The sequence below is a fragment of the Sminthopsis crassicaudata genome, chromosome 2 (assembly GCF_048593235.1).
Source record: "Sminthopsis crassicaudata isolate SCR6 chromosome 2, ASM4859323v1, whole genome shotgun sequence".
NCBI lineage: Eukaryota > Metazoa > Chordata > Mammalia > Dasyuromorphia > Dasyuridae > Sminthopsis > Sminthopsis crassicaudata.
Genome location: NC_133618.1, coordinates 620,794,833 through 620,811,952, shown reverse-complemented (window position 1 = coordinate 620,811,952; position 17,120 = coordinate 620,794,833). Strand labels below are relative to the sequence as shown.

Below are 17,120 nucleotides of genomic sequence, written 5' to 3'. Positions count from 1 at the left end.
TGTTTGTCTCTGAGTAACTCTCTTAACCTAGTCTCTGTCTCCCTTTCCTTATATGCCAAATATAGATAATAATATTTAATAATATTAAATTATTGTGGACTCTGCCTTAAATTACTGGTTTTTGGGGGGGAGTTTTTTTTTGGAGTGGAAAACTGTATTTGGTGTTTGGTTTAATGTTTGATGATACAGTAGAAAGAATTCTGACAATTGAAATCCTGACTCATAAGCTTACAAGCTGCGTGACCTTGGACAAATTTGGACCTCAGTTTCCTCCACTATAAATTGAGAGATTTTTAACTCACTGACCTTTATAGACCCCTTCATCTCTAAATCCATAAGGTTCCAATAAGATAGTTCACCTAAAATGTTTTGCAAATCATAAAGCCCTAGGTAAATGCCAACCATGATTATTACTAAGATTCATCATGTGGCTGCTCAATTATACAAGAAGGCCTTGTAAAATAATTCAGCTTTCTTCATTAATAAACTTCATAAAATATTTACAGAAATTAATGTAGTTGACTGCCATAGCTTCTTACTAAGAGTATACACAAGGACCAGCTCCTTTGTATTTTGTGTGTTCCTGTAGGATGGAGCTTTTCTTAGATGGCAATAAGCTGATATGCACTAATATTGGGCCTCACTTTTACTGGATCTTCATACTTCCCTTGCTTATGTTAATTGTTTATTTTTCTTCTCTATCCATTTTTTTTCTTGATCTTACTTTGAAATTTTTCTCTCCAATTCAGTGGAACAAGCACTAGAATTTGATGATAAGATCTGAGATTCAGGTCAGACTTTATTGTTTACCATCTATGTGAACTTAGCATATCAGTCAACCATCTTCTCTGAGACTTAATTTCTTTAGTTGCACTTCCATATGTAAAGAACCTGTGATTTATTTGCTTATAAAATGGGAATAATAATACTTGTGCCACCTGCCTTATACAGTGAACCCTTCATTCATCCTCTGCCCTCCCCAAAGTATCCCTTCTGCCAAAAGGATATTCCTGCATCAAAGGTCTGACCATATCATTCCCCTATTTAACATATTTCAGGGGCAACTAGGTGGCTCAGTGGATAGAGCACCACTCCTAAAGTCAGGATGGACCTGAGTTCAAATCTGACCTCACTTAACACTTCTAGCTGTGTGATCCTGGGCAAATCACTTAATCTCAATTGCTTCAGGAAAAAGAAGAAAAAAAGAAAGAAATGCTAGTGGTTTCCAATTGTCAGTCAAACTGGCTTATTTGGCATTTCCCATATGATGAATTCCAGTTCCCACCTCTGACTTTTGCCCAGTCTGTCTCCCTCTGTTCTCCTCACTTCCTCTTTGGCTATTCTAGGTCCCTGTAAGATTCTATTCAAGTGCTACCTCTTATAAGAGGTTTTTTATTTTTTCAGCCCCTTGCCAATTTTTTAAAAATTTATTTTGTTACTACTTATGTTTTTTTTCCCCTTCCAGTAGAATGTTACTTCCTTGAGAGCAATGATTTGAGGGTATTTTGTCTTTGTGTTTCGTAGGCACATAAAATGTGCCCATTAAACTGAATTGAAAGTGCTTTATAAACCTAAAAGTGATATCCAAATGTATTCCATTATTAACTCTCTATTTTTCCCTCCATTTATTCCTCATTCCTCTTCTTGTGCCTTTTAATCCATCCAATCATAACTGGAAAAGATGTTAAGGAACATCCAATCTCATGTACCTCGTGTACAAATCCTTTCTAATACCTCTTCTTGAGCCCCTCCAGGATGGAAAACTCACCACTTCACTATGCATATGGCTCCATTTTTGGACAGTTCTGATTGTGAATAGACTCTTCCCTATATCAAGATGAAATCTACCTCCCTTTAACTTCTCCCCAATGGTTCTTCTGTTCTCTTCTGTATCAATCAGTCAGGAAATATACATTTATTAATTGACCTACTTGTGCCAGGTACTATGTTAAGTACTGGGTATATAAAGACAGACAAAAGACATACTTTCCAGAGGCTCACAGTCTAATGTAGGAGACAACAGATAAACAACTAGGTACAATTTATGCAAAAGTCACATTTGAAAAAAAAATTGACAGAATTCAGGGGATGTACAGAATATGTCTAATTTTTCTTACAGATGACAACTATGTGAAATTGATTATTATGTCCTACTTCTTAACCACCCTTTGGAAACTTTTCTTCCTAGACTAACATTTCCCATACTTTCAACTTTTTCAACTATGGCAAGACATGAAATTCCTTTGTCATCCTGATTGCCAATATGAAAGTGCCCTATAATCAGTGGCACCCCAGATGTGGTCTAACTCATGCAGAGCACATGAAAATTCTATCTTGTTTGAAAAAACATGGACAAGAGTTACATAATATGAAACACAATAGATGGGTTGCAATTTGCACTGATGGGAAAAATATCCACATGAATAAAGACATGAGTCCATTCAGTTACTGAAATTTTCATTGATCACTCTGTTTTGAGGCAGTGTGATATAATGAAAAGAGGGCTAAATTCAAGAGCCCATAAGATCCGAGTTTCAATCCTGTCTTAGTCATGTGAACAGAATCCAATTCCAAGCTAATACAATCCAAAATTATAGGATTGTAAGAAAACTACTTTGTAAACAGTGAGTATATGTGGATGCTATCAAGTAAGTTAACCTTGTTACTTTCCTCATTAAAATGGAAATAAATATTTATTGTTCCTACTACACAAGGTTATAAGGATCCAATTATATAACATATATAAAATTTTTGTCAAATATTAAAATACCCTACATCAGCTATTAACTGACCACTTCTACCATGTAAAAAGCTACAAATGTGAGTTTGTAACAATTATTAGACTATTTCTTTTAAAAATTGTTGGGGGTTTGCGATCAAAATGTCAGATTAAGTGCCTATGCATTTCTTTTATCAAGAAACTTCATTTAAAAATATTTTATAGTGTCTTGTTTACACTTGGATTTCAAATTTTGACAATCATGATAGCCATAAAATTAAAATGAAAAACATAACTTCATTTATCCCCATCCTTATTACCAGTCTGAAAATGCACATTCTTCTCTTTGAATAGAAAAATACCATTCAATATGAATAAATGAATGAGAAAATTTCAAGATCGCATTGGTCATAGAAATATATGTGAAGAAATTCAATCCATAAAGATATAAACTGTAGCAAAGAAATGACTGAATTATCTACACCATTACACTTTTTCTTCCTTGAACTTTCCTCTTTAGTATCACTCTATGGTTCAATAGTCTACATTTAGACATTTTTATATAGTAGTTTTGCTATAAAATCCCTAGTAACTCAACCTTTTAGAAAAAAGATCTATGTGCCTGGAAGTAAGTTAAAAGATCTCTGTGTATGTTAACAAAAACTGTAAAGAAAGCTGAAATTGCAAAAATGGGTCACATGGGATAAAATGTGTCCAGTCTCTAGCCAAAAGGTAGAAAAGAAGTACTTTTATGCCGGGGATGGTTATAATAACCCAAACAATTCTGAAGATTTAGGCATAGTCTATTAAAGCCAGATGGACCTTAATCTCATCCCTCAATTTACGATGAAGAATTTGACATTCCAAGATGCTAATTGACTGGCTCAAGTTTAGGAAGATGATAAACTGAGATTTTAAGGAAGATCTTTTGATTTTAAATCTAGTCTTCCCATTCTCTACCTGTCCCATTTCCCTCCATATATACATAATATCATAATACTCTCTTATGGTAAGATGGGCCAGTTTAGCTATGCTGAGAACATGTAGGACCCAGAGAGGAAACTGGGTGAGGTCTAAAAAGCAATGAACAGGAGCTGGTAAATGGGCATTAAGGTCAAGGCACTCTTACTATGGTTAGTAGGCAGAGGTCTGAGAAAGTAGTCAGCCCTGAGGAGTCCAATCAGCAGCTAGAGGAGAACAAGTTATGCAGAGAGCTCAATTACAGCACCTAAACAGTGGTTCTCTGAGAAAAGATCAGAGAGTGCCTTTATTTCTTGGTTAAATATTAACTGGAAAGGTAAAAGATTTTTATGAGCAAATATAATTGAACTACACATATGCTCTGATGGTGGCAGTGAAAAATAATTAGCAAACATGATGTTGCAGAATAATTTTATGGCTGGTAAAAAGTAACATTGTCTAGTGTTAACAGCAACAACCTTGCAACCCAAAGATCTATGACTGAGCTTCTGGACTGGCAGTTGGCTACTCTGTTGACTGGGTAGATCCTTCTGCATTTTTGTTCCCTCAGCTATAAAATGGAGAAGATAAATACTAGATTGACCTGCCTAAAGAGTTAATGGTGAGCAAAGTTTTTGGTAATTTACAAAATGCCAACTATATACGAGTTCCTATTATTATTGGTGTTATATCTGGATAAACCAGTATTATAGGAACTTTACATTTTCCTTTGTTCTCCTTTTTGAAGTCAGTGTGCTTTGGTTGAAAGGACACTGGACTGAGAGGCAGGAGACCTGGTTTACAGACCAATCTCTGGCACTCACTGGTTGTGTGATCAAGAACAGGGACTAGATTTTACTTTTGTTTCGTGTCCAGTGCCAATATTTGATATAGAATTTAATAAATCCTTGTTGATTGACTAATTGAAGTCATTTTGAATGACTTAACATATGTAACAGTGCTTTGCAAATTTTAAGTGCTATATAAATGCTCTTATTATTATTAATAGCCTCGTTAAGCATTGATTTCCATATCTTTAAAATGTTGAAGAGAGCACTTTCATTAGCTCCCCCACAAGGTTGTTGTGAGGAAACTACTTTAAAAACTGTCAGTTATGAGCTACTGTGACTTCATAGATTTCCATGTTCTCTTTTGGGGTCAGCACAGCTCTCTTACTTATGGTCCTCCCCCTCATGTGCTATTATCACTACAAGAATGCAAGCTTCTTGAGGGTAGACACTGGCCTATGTATTTTCCTATTTATAATCCCAGTGCTTTGAACCTTGTAAGTGCTTAATAAATACTTCAGTTTTTCATTTTTTTTTATTCTTCCCTTCTTCTTGAATTTTGCTGCAGGTGATTTAGACTTTATATTATTTATGTTAAGTTCTGTGAGGTACCCAATATGCCATTTCCATATACATTTCTGCATAGGCTGGACTTACTGTCTGTGTTAGGATAGTTTACTGCTATATTCCAGTAAACATATCAGCACTTTCATAGTTCTGTGATCTCAGTGAACTTTGCACTCTCTCCAGTGATCTAAATTGTAATCCATACTGGCCTTTTCATCCTGGGAGAACTTTCTATTTCCTCCTATAAATACTCTCTGTGAGGGTTCACCATATATGCAAGATATATATATTATATGCATCTACATATATACACATATGCATATATGTGCACACATACCTCTCTCTCTCTGTGTGTGTGTGTGTGTGTGTGTGTGTGTGTGTGAACTCTAGATCAAGAATCCTTAACTTTTTGTGTCATCAAGTCCTTGGACAGTCTGATGAAGACTATGGATGTTTTAATTCAGAATGATGTTTTTAAATGCATAAAAGACATTGCAAAGGAAATCAATTATATTAAATATGGTTATATATTTTATTTTAAAGTTCACAGGTTAAGAACTTTTGCCTCAGAGTCTTGATTACATAGATACTAATGGTACCTATAAATTGTCCAGAGGTTATATTTCTCTCTTGCTAATTCTGTCATTCTGATGACATTTTTTTTACCTTACCTTTGCATATATCCTTATATATAGTAACAAGGATTGCTAATGTACTGAGCGTATAGTTTCAACAAACATGATGGAGAGAGCCATCTGCATCCAGAATATGGCTCACAATGTAATATTTTTATCTTTTTTGTTATTCTTTGCTTTTTTCTCATTTTTTTCTTTTTGATCAGATTTTTCTTGTACAGCATGTTAAATATGGAAATATGTATAGAAGAATTGCATGTTTTACATATATTGGATAGTACTTGTTGTCTAGAGGAGGGGAAAAGGGAGGGAGAAAATTTTGGAACACAAAGTTTTTCAAGGGTGAATGCTGAAAACTATATTTGCATATGTTTTTGAAGATAAAAAGCTATTATTAACATATATGTTATACACACACACACATATATATATATATGTATATATATATATATATATATGTGTGTGTGTGTGTGTGTGTGTGTGTGTGTGTGTGTGTGTATACGAAACCTACCCTTATCCACAAGGAGATTCTCCTTTATTCTTTGGGTGACTCATGATTTTAATTCTTTAGTGACCAAGGTATTCAAAAGCTAGTATGAACACTCTTGTATCACAAGAAGAATATAGATGTTTAAAGTTGGGCCTTTGTCTCCAAAAGAACTTTGAATTCATGCAAATTACCACTCAATGGCAATTTAGCCAATTCTTTCCCTCCTAGTCAATTCTGAGCTCAGCTCATCCATCATCCATCTATAATGTCTGCATCTCCAAAGTGTATACAAACAGTGATAATCCTCAATTTCTGAAAGTAGTCTACCCTCTCAAGAATTTTATAATACTGATGAAATGTTCTATTTTGGCAGTGATTAACAAAGCGTACCTTACTTAGCATCTGTTCATGAATCAAGTGCCCCAAATGGTTAAGGAGAATAAGACAGTTTGCCTATTAGTTCATGCTAATGCTGTGAGGATGCTGTCAATTAATGTTAGTACTGTGACTAGAAGAGGTGATTTTTCCTAAAACTTTCCAAAGTAGTATATATTTTTATGTGCAGAGCATAAACTAATGAAGTTCTGAACAAATAAATATAGTTTTCTCATCCATAAAATGTAGATAATAATAGTACCTACTTACAGGCTTGTTAAATTCACATGAGATAACATATTTAAAATGTTTTGCAAACTTTAAGGCACTTTATAAATGCTAGTTATTATTATTTGATTGTTATTATGTAGCTATAGTAATTCATTACCTGATGGTCAAACTAGTAGTGAAGTTGAGAATATGAATTTTATTAAAAAGGAATTGTCAAAAGGAAGTTGATCCAACATCAGACACCATGCAGTATTTTTCAAACTCAAATGAACATTAAAGATGTAATTTTTTATGTTGTTTAGATCTAGAATTCTGTTCAAAATACAACTTTAGGAGAAAAATGGAAATTAGGGCTTTCTTATAATATGTATTATCTTTTAACGATGATGAAAAATGTGTTCACTATAAGTCTTTCCAAAATACACTACATAAATACCTATAATTTGGAGGAATTTTTCCTGTGGACTATGTATAGGAAATAGTGAAGAGTCCATCTTGACTAGGACAGAGAGTTTGTAAAGGGTGTTAGAAATAAAGCCTGTTTATCTTACCAGATTGACAATGTAAGTGAGATAAAGTGAGTTAATAAGGAGGCTGACATAGTTTACCATGTGAGTGATGCGGAAATAATAGATAGTGTTCCAAAGTTGCTGACAAGTCAAAGAACAGAGATTATTACTGTGAAGAAGAAAAATTTCTGGGGGGTGAGACAGTCACCTGGGAGAAGGATGCTTCATTGTTGAGTTCAGTGTTTACTTTTGCAAAAAGGCCATCCTGTTACACTGCTCTGGAGATCAATAGTTGCACATACTTTCAGCTTTATGAGAGGATGATAAATGACCAGAAAGACAGTTGATGTCTGAGACATTTTCAAGAAAGTAAACTTTGAATTTCTCCCAGGCTCAGTATACATTTGGTCATGTGGTGTACGCCTTCTGCAATTGAAGCATGGGATGATAACATTATATTAGGGAAGAGAATAGGCTAAAACATTGGGTCAAATAAAATATGATAAAATTTAGAAGTAATAAATATAATCTTACACAGCTCTAAAATTCAACTTTACAAGTACAAGCTGGAGAAGATAAGGCTAGACAATATGTTATCTGGAAAAAAATCTTTTTTTTTTAGTGGACTAGAAATTTAATATATCAGTAATGTAAGTATCACAGCCAAAAAGCTTATTTTTACCTTAGGACGCATTGAGAGAAGTATAGCACTTGAGTAGAAAGAAGTCTAATAGTTCTACTAGACTGACTTGCTCAGACCTTATCTGGATCAAGGTCCTTGGTTCTGGATACCATATTACTAGAAAGTATCCAAAGGTCAATTAAGATGTTAAAAGGCCCCGTATGAAAGAGCAATCAATTGAAGGAGCTAAGAATGTTTAGCACATCAAAGATAAGAAGGTCTGAGTTCCAATTTATCTTAAACACTGTGTGACTTTGGGAAAGTGATTTAACTACTATTTCATCATCTCTAAAATAGAGATTGAATGTGTGGGCCTCTAAGATCCCTCCTAAGACCTGGAATCCTATTATTGAGGTAGATTTGTTCTATTTGGCTTTGGCTCAAGAAAGTAGGACTGGGAATGATGTGGTAGCTAGGTGGTACGTACAACAAGGGCATAGGACCTGGAGTCAAGAAGATTCTACTTTTTGAGTTCAAATCTGGCCTCAGACTCTTATTAACTTTGTGTCCCTGAGAGAGGTACTAAATCCTGTTTGCCTCAGTTTCCTCATCTGTAAAATGGGCTGGAGAAGCAAATCCTTCCAGTACCTTTGACAAGAAAATCCTAAATGGGGTCATTGTTCTTTCTAAATAAGAAAGAACAATGACAGGTAATTACATTGCTAGATAGCAGGTTTAGGCATTGACATATAGTAAAATGATAGGGAAAAACTTCCCAACATTTGGAACTATTGAAACTTTAAATGCTGTTTTGGGAGGTAGTGGATTTCCCGTCCCTGTAAGTCTTCAAGCCACAGCTGGACCACCACTTGTTGAGTATATTGTAGAGAAAATTCTCATTTGGAAATAAGCTTAATTTTCTTTGCAATCCCTTCCAGCACAAAGACTCGATGATAGAAAAGAAATGAGATGTCAAGGAAATATAGTTGAGGAGAAAGTACACCCACCCCAAGTTTCCTGAATATTTTTAAGGCGACATTAGACAAATATAAATTAATAGAGTGCAAACTGGGTTACTCAATACTGAAGGAACAGAGTAATGGTTTAATAAGTGGTAGGTGGAATTAATCAGGGACAGCTTCCTGAATAGGTGAGTTTTGAAGGAGATGAATTTAGAGAGGGAGGAAAGAAAACATTCTAGATCAGGGGCCTGGCAGTAATGCAAAAGTTGTGTGTAGGAGAAAATTCTGTTTCCATAACAGAAACAGTGCCTAGTGGGAATCTGTTTTGAATAGGTAAAAAAAAAACCCTTGGCTGGTATAGCTAGTCAATCAGCTTTTTCTTGCTTTGTCTTGTATGTGGGGATTAAGTCAGTGAATTTAGTGGAACCTCTTGTACTATCAGTATAATCTGTAGCACAATGCTTCTCTATAATACTTCATTTATTAAGAGCAAAACATTTTTCATACCATTTATTTTTTCCACTTAATTTTGAGACAATAGCATACTTGGATACATTTCTGAGAATATATAAATTCTTTCATTTCATTGGTTCTGAAATATTTAGAGTTCCTTGCATTTGGACATTGTGTCTGACATTTGAAAAAGGAAAAGTTTAAATTTTACCATTTAGTTGCTTTTCTTTATAAATTACAAACAAATGAAATAATTTTTATTAGTACTGTTGATATTTATTCAGTTCATACCCTTTAGAACAGGGGTTCTCAAACCACAGCCCTGGGCCAGATGCACGGGCTGAGGATGTTTATGCACAGGCAGGGTTATGGCAAATGGGTTGAGGGGTGGAGACAGAGTGTGAGCTTTTGTTTTTACTATAGTCCAGCCCTTCCACAGTTTGAGGGACAGTGAACTGGCCCCTATTTAAAAAGTTTGAGGACCACTGCTTTAGAAATTCTGTTACAGGTAACATACATGAAATGATTAAGGAAACTTTTATTTTAATTCAATTTCAGTAAACATTAAATATCTCTATATAAGGCCCTGTGCAGACATGATGACACAAAGACAAATACAAAACCCAGTCACTGTCCTTAAGAAATTTATGTTATAGATGTGTGTGCCTGTATCTTCTAGGGGCTGAACTTGTGATTTCACTGGCATAACAAACTCCCAGAGGAGAAAACTCTCTCCTTCCAATGTAGGTCAGCATGTTCTCTTCAATTTACACACCTCAGGAAGGTGAATTGCTCCGGGACTCAGAGCAAGAATGTCAGAGGGAAGACTCAAACCCACATTTTGCCGATTCCAAAGCAGGGCTTCGTCTCCTATTCCAAAGCTTCGTAAACTTACATGTGTGATAAGTGAATATGGGGAAAGAGGGGTTGTAAAATATCAAAATATTGATCAACTCTGAAAAATGTTGAAAATGCTCTACATTCTACAGTATTAAATATTCTGCCAAGATTTCTTTATTTAAAAATAAACAAGCACATCCATCTCATTAATCTGTAAAAGCCCTGAATTATATTACATATATATATATATATCACCTACATGCATATGTCTAAATACACATATGTGTATTACGCTGACCCGATAATCTGAGGAGGGAAAGAGCAGAAAGGCACTTAAAAAACGAGGGGATTAGGAAAGACCTCAAGGAGAAGTGGCACCCGAGCTAAATCCTGAAAAAAGCTAAGGATTAGAGCTGGGGAAGAGAGAAAACCTTCCAGGAGACAGAATGATGGGTTCAAGAAGCAGCCAGTAGATTAGTCTGTCTGGAACACAGGGTGTGTGAAATAGCTCTGGAAAGGACGGAAAGAACCAGATTGTGAAGCATCTGTATCCTAGGGAGCCAGCGAAGATTCTTGAACAGGGGAGTACCACCATCAGGCTTATGCTTTAGCAAGCTCTTCTTGGCAACTGGCGCTGGAGACAGAAGGTCTCTTAGGATTGCAGGGATCCATGGGATTCACAACTACGTAACTGGCCACAGAAATGGGAAGGAGGGGATGAGTTTAAGGTAAGAAATATGGACAAGACAGCGATAAGCTCGGGTTGGGAGATGCCACCAGAAATGGGAAATTTGTAAGGAGGATCAGAGGGAAAAGTTCTTCCGATGTAAAGACTTTATTTAGTGAATCTGAGGGAGTTTAGCAGAGAAATATGACTGGAAGAACGACCTTTTTTTAGGGTCAAAACGGAGACGGAGTAAAGCATCGCAGACCTACAAGTGGAAGGGTTGTCGGGGACTCATTTTTGCAGATGGGGGAACTGAGACTCGGGGAGATCGGGGAGTTTCAGACACTCCCACCGCTCACCCTGCACCCAAACTCTACGTCCCTTGCTTCCTCCTACGGAACTAAGAGAAACATAAGATAAAGGTCTCCTCAGAGATGTCTTAATGAGATGCATCATGTGGAGAAACTCGGGGCTCTGGGGAGAAAGCGCATTTTTGGCGAGGTGAAGAAAGGACCCATTCATGCTCGGATCCCCACAGTCACTCGGAGACATTTCCCATTAGCGAGTGTAATGGGGGAGGCGGGGGAGACCGACGCGGCCAATCGCGAGCTTCCCCCGAACACCACAAACTGATTTCCTCGCCAGTTCCGAGGCACCTTCCAGCGATTTCAGACAGCTCGTGCCGCGGCCTTGTGGCCTCCCCAAAGCTACGGTCCTCTCCCGCCCACCGTGGGGCCACAAGTAAAGGGGAGCTCGGCCCAGACGCCCGCCCCCAGCGGCCCCACGGTGAAAACTGGAGGTCTTTGGCTCCCTTTGTACCGGGGCGCTCCAGCCCTCCCCCGGCAGCGTTATCTAGTCTCAGTCAAATTAAGCGCTCTCGGGGAGCTCTCTGCGGATCTTGCAGCCCGCGGCCCAGCCCGTGGCGGCGGAGACGGTCCCTCCGGGCGGACCTCGGGGCGCGGGTCCGGACGGGGGGGGGCAGTCTCCCCACCGCGCCGGGACGCAGAGCTGGAACCCGGGCACACGCCTGGGCACGCGCTGCACAGCACCTAGACACACAGTAGCTACGTCCGTGCATCCGAATCATCTGGAGGGACCACGGCGTCTCTGCCAATAAAATAAAACATGGGGGGAGGGGAGCCCAGGGCAGTCCGGGCCAGGCCTTTGTTCCCCCCGGGGGTCCGGCCCCGGGCTGCAGGGCACGGGGAGCTGGGCGGGCCTGGAAGGAAGGGGCTGGGTGGCTTTGGAGGGGGGTGTCGGCCCGGGCGGCGTCCCCTCCCGCTGGGCGCCCTGGGGTCCCTGCGGAAAGGCCCGGGCGGGGGGCTCGGCGTGACCGGGAAGCCCCGCGCTGACCTGCGCCTGCCCTTCGGCTTCCTAGCTTCCTCCGAGGCCCTATATAGGGAGCTGGGCCCGAGCTCGGCCGACCTTCCCGCAGAGCTGGAATCGGGATCGGGCTCGGAGCCGGCTCCGCTTCTCCGGGTTTCCCCGGACGCCTCAGCCTCAGCCGAGGCCCAGGCAAGGACCGGCCGAGGGGGGAGGGGCCACGAACGGGAGGGGGAGCGGCGGGGCTCGGAGCTGGGGGCGGGCCTGGCTAGCGCGGGGCTGCGGTAAGGGGAGGGGGAGGGGTGTGTTGTGCGCGCGCGCGCCCCCGCCCCCGCCCCCCGGCGCTGGCCGCCCTGCGAGTGTGTGAGCTCGCGCGCGCGTGTGTGAGTGTGTGCGGTGTGTGCGCGCGGGGAGCCCGGAGTCGGCGGCGGCGGCGGCGGGGCTGGAGGCGCCCGGAGCCCGCCTCGAGCCCGCCCGGGGCTGCGTCCTCTCTCCCTACCGGAGCGCGCCGTGACCGCCCCCCTCTGCCCCCTCCCCCCAGGACGAGGAGGCGCCCCTCTGCAGCCCCCCCGTGAGGAGCCGGAGCGTAGTCGGAGCGTAGCCGGAGCACCGAGGAGCCGGAGCCCAGGAGCCCAGGAACCCCGAGCGCACCCCGGAGGGCGGGCGGGCGGTCCGGCCAGTTTCGGGCCGGCGCTGTCCCCGCCGTCGCCGCCGCCGCTGGCCGCCGGGGAAAGAGATGGCGGCGGGGCCGGAGCCCGAGCCGGAGCGGGGCGCCCGGAGCCTCGTCCGCGCCGCCTCCTTGTGGCTCGGCTGCCTCCTGCTGCTGCTCGGGCGCCGGGACCCGGCCCTGGCCGCCGCCGCCGCTTCCCCGGCAGGCAGAAGCAGTCCGCAGCCGCCGCCGCCCCCAGGTGAGTGCGGGGGGAGGGGGCGCCGCGACCGCAGCCCCGTCGGGCCCCAATCTCGCCGCCCGGCCCACTTGTACGAGTGGCCCCGCGCGGCCGCCGCCCCCCGCGCCATTCATTAAGTAGTGACCGAGAAAGTGCGGGGCGGGGGGCAGCCCTGGGGCCTCGGACCCGCGAGCGGCGGCGCGAACCTGGGGAGGGAGGCCCCGGGGGCCTCTGAGAGACCTCCTCCTCCCAGTGCCCCTCTGGGCTTCCGTTAGGAGCCCGTCTCCGGCTGGACCCTAAAACTTTTATTGCTAGCGGGCTCCCCGCAGCGGGGGTTCCCGACGGCCTCGAGGGACGGATGCGGGTGTCCCAGAAGTCGGGGTGCAGTCGGGAGCTGGCGGCGGGCTGCCGGCACAAGCGTTCGCCAGCTCCGAGGCTTGCTTTGAAGCTGGAGGCTTCCCCCAGACTTGGGGTACGCCCGATGTTGGGAGGAAGAATCCGAGCAGCTCGGGGGTTAATCGGAAAACCTCCTCAGAGACTGCTGAACACGGACATTCTCTGACACGAAAGAAACTTTTTTGAGGGAGCGGAGAGGAAAGGGGGAACTTTAGTACCTGGGCACGCTTCCTACCTTGTTTTTCAGTCGATTGATGCAGAACATTGCATTGACTGGGGCGGTGGAGAGGTGAGGAGCAAGGAAGGGTTAAAAGCTAATGCGTTGGACTGTGAGGAGCTTAAGACCAGTGAGAAAGAACGTGTTAGAAACGAGAAATTCAGTCTTGCACTTGGAATAGGCAAGACCCGAGGTTCCCCCGTAAGCAAATCATTCCAAATGGGAAAAATGTCCATTGGGATATCTGGGAGAATGTAACTTTAAGTAGCTAAACTTTAAAAGCTCCGTGTAAATGTCAGGATCTGTCCTAGCATTGTTTTTATTAATGTTGTTAATATCAGAGTCTGTCCTGTTCATTGGCTCAGGGAGCATCTGAAGAGGAAACTTACTGTTGGGCATCTGCTCTGCACTTCAAAAGTTACCTCGGGCCCTCAGATTTTGGTTTGTCCTGGGCTTCGGGAACAGTGTCAATAACAGTGTCAATTTCCTTGCTCTGAGATTGGCTCTTGGTTTGAAGTCTCCCTCATAAGTCCGGTAGATGCTGCTGTGAATGCCAGTTGTTGTTATGAATATTAATTTGGAGATGAAATAGAGTACATGATAAAATTGATTAAAAAAAAGTTCCACTTGAGTGTGTGGATCACTTTGACCCTTAAAGTTCTGTTGATGCCACATAGTGGCAGCTTCCAGTATCTTATGGATAGGGACCATTTCAGATTCATGATTAAATCGCACTAGACTATTAAGGTAGCTAAATGTTAACCTTAATTCATTTGCAAAATAAGTAATTTAATTTAATTTTTAAGGAAAATCAGTAATGTTAAAAATTACTCTCAGCTACCCAACAAGTGTATTTCAGTGCTAAATTTTGTTAGTAGAGAATAGATGGTAGTAAGCTTTTAAGAAATAGATCTGTTTTAAATAAACAAAAAAGGCTTAAATTTTAGTATCAAACTTAGGTTCTTAATCTTCATACAAAAATTTGGACCATAAATTTGTATATTCTTCAAAATACAGATTACATTTTGAAGCTTTTGTTTCTGTTAAGATCTTTTTTTACTCATGGGAGTGAGTAAAAGAATTTTAGAAATCCTTAGTCAAGAAAAGTTAAAAAAATCTTGGAAAATAACAATTCATTGAAACTTTAATGTACAAACAATCCAACTGCTGGATATAGTCTTTTAATTTGAAATTTTTTGACAGTGGATCATGTGGCATTCTAGTTGTTTTTAAGGAAAATGAATCTTAATAGTGAGGAAGAATAAGGATATTCATAATCTTATCAAATGGGCTAATATTTAATGAATTAATTTATAGAAAACAAGTTTAAATTAGAATGATGTATGATAATACCATTTATATAGTGTTGCTTCAGAATGTGAGCATTAATGCTTAGTTTTTTACTAAATAATTTAACGCTAGAAAAATGTTTAAGATTACAACTACAATAGAGAAGCTATATGGGATGCATAATTTTAAAAGAAGGATTTCATGTTTGTATTCAGTGGGATCTTAGGGCAATGGGTCTTCTATTGGGGTAGGAGGTACTTAGGAGAAGAAAGCAACATTAGGTGAAAATTTATCTAAGGATTTCAAAAAGCATAGCATACACTTTTGCATATGCTTTCAAATTCAACACTTAGAATGAAAAAGCTATTATCAAAATTTAGTGGAGCAGGAAACAGGAGCAGAGGGGTTTAGTGCATGGTAGTCATGAAAGACATGAGATTTCAGAGGTAACATTCAAATCCGGGTCTTCCTGAATCCAAGCCTATTAACTCTCTCTGTTTACTGTGCTACCTCTAAGCATGAGTGACAATGATTATTGTTACTGATTGCCCCCAGCTGGTGTGCCTTCTCCTCTTTGCTACCATCCATCTGTTCTGCACTTATCTCATGTGTACCCAGTTATTTACATGTCATTTCCCCCATTGGAATGTGGTTCCTTGAGGGCAAGGATAATTTTTTTCATTTTCTTTTCCCCAAAATCTTGGTAGGTATTAAGCCTTCAACAATTTCTCATAGAATCGATCCAGGAACCTAGGAAGTTGTTTGTTAGGAAGATTGAACAGGTATAGGTTGAAAAGCTACTTCAGGATCATATATGACAAGTGTCATATGAGCAGTGGTATTAGGGGAGTAGTAAAAGAGCCTTGCTGAAGGTGAAGGAGATGCCCAGGGAGCAGTAGAAACTCACTGAGGGCTTGGAACGCTGCCTTGAGGTGTGTGAAGACAGGGCTGCATCTGGAGTCAGAGGACCTAGACTCCAATCTCATTTCCGCCACTTGCTGCCTCTGTGGTCTTAAGTAAGTCATTCAAACTCTTTGGGCCTCACATTCTTTATCTGTAAGATGTCAGGGTTGGACTAGATGACTTTAAGGCCTTTCAGCTCTGACTCTGATCCTGTGATGCTGTGAAATGGTACTACCAAGTTTATTGGAATGGAAATTAATGGGATATTAGGCAAATTGGGGAGAGGTTGAGTGCTAGCAAATGGTTTAGATTTTATTCTGAAGGCATTGGACATTTACTGAAGCCTTTTAAGCAGGAGGTTGATGCTCAAGGAATGATTTAGAGTAAAGTGGCAATTGTCCATAGGACTGGGGAGAAACTAGAATTGGGAAATAAGTTGAATAATTGCAATATATTGCAAAAACAATGGGATGAAGGCCCTAATTAAGGCCTTAGTGGTGGAAATAAATGGGAAAAGTTTTGATAGCTAGGTAGAAAATCTCAAAAAAGAAAAAAAAACAAAAAGAAAAGTAAAGTTCTGGGGACAGAATTGTAGGTGATAACAGATTTTCGAATAGTGAGAGGTAGAAGAAGAGCTAATAAAAAGAACAAGAGGATCAGTTAATCAATAAAGAAGCATTTTTTAGACTCCAGCTCTGTGCCAGGCACTGTGCTAGTTAGTCACTGACAGAGAGGTAAGAAGATAAGTAGTAGTTAGGTAAGTAAGTTATTTGGATCCCAGAAGCCTAGGAAAGATTGGGCAGCCAAGTCTAATGTTTCAAATAAGTCAAAGGCAACCATTGCATTTGGCAGTTGAGACTTGGGTGATTGGGATGGAAGCCAATTTCAAGAAATAGACAATACTTGGCATTGAAGAAAAGCAAAGATGAGATGAAGAGGAGGAGGGCAAATAGCTTAAAAAGGGTGAGGTTTATTATTTATTTTAGAACTGAGGATCCATGAGCATATTTTTAGAGAAAAGAGAAGGAAACAGTAGAAAAAGAGTTTATTTGGAGAGATTGGTAATTCATGGAATTGAGTTTGAATAAAGATGAAGTGCAACATATCTAGGACACTGGTTGAAGGACTTAGATTTAGAAGTGAGAGTGGATGATTCTTCCAGTCAAATAAATAAAGAGACATATGTTGAGAAAAAAGCTTGAAGTTTTGGTATTAATAAATTAGGGGATGAAGTCATTAGCTAGTGAAGAGAGTGGGAGAGATCAATGGGAAAAGGAAAGGAGGTT

At 40.9% G+C, this 17,120-nt stretch overlaps 1 protein-coding gene across 8 annotated transcripts in view; it reads left to right on the top strand.

Annotated features, from left to right (window-relative positions):
- The first annotated feature begins 12,522 nt into the window (after positions 1 to 12,522).
- The window catches only part of NEO1 (neogenin 1), a 224,933-nt gene continuing 220,335 nt past the window's right edge, over positions 12,523 to 17,120 (top strand). For 5 of the 8 annotated variants that reach the window (XM_074296254.1, XM_074296252.1, XM_074296251.1 and 2 more), the window contains exon 1: positions 12,525 to 13,049. In XM_074296254.1, coding sequence (XP_074152355.1) covers positions 12,878 to 13,049 — 172 coding nt within the window. In that variant the 5' untranslated portion in view covers positions 12,525 to 12,877. Of the gene's footprint in view, positions 13,050 to 17,120 lie in introns of all 8 variants that reach the window. The other 3 variants (XM_074296256.1, XM_074296255.1, XM_074296253.1) reach the window with 2 other exon arrangements.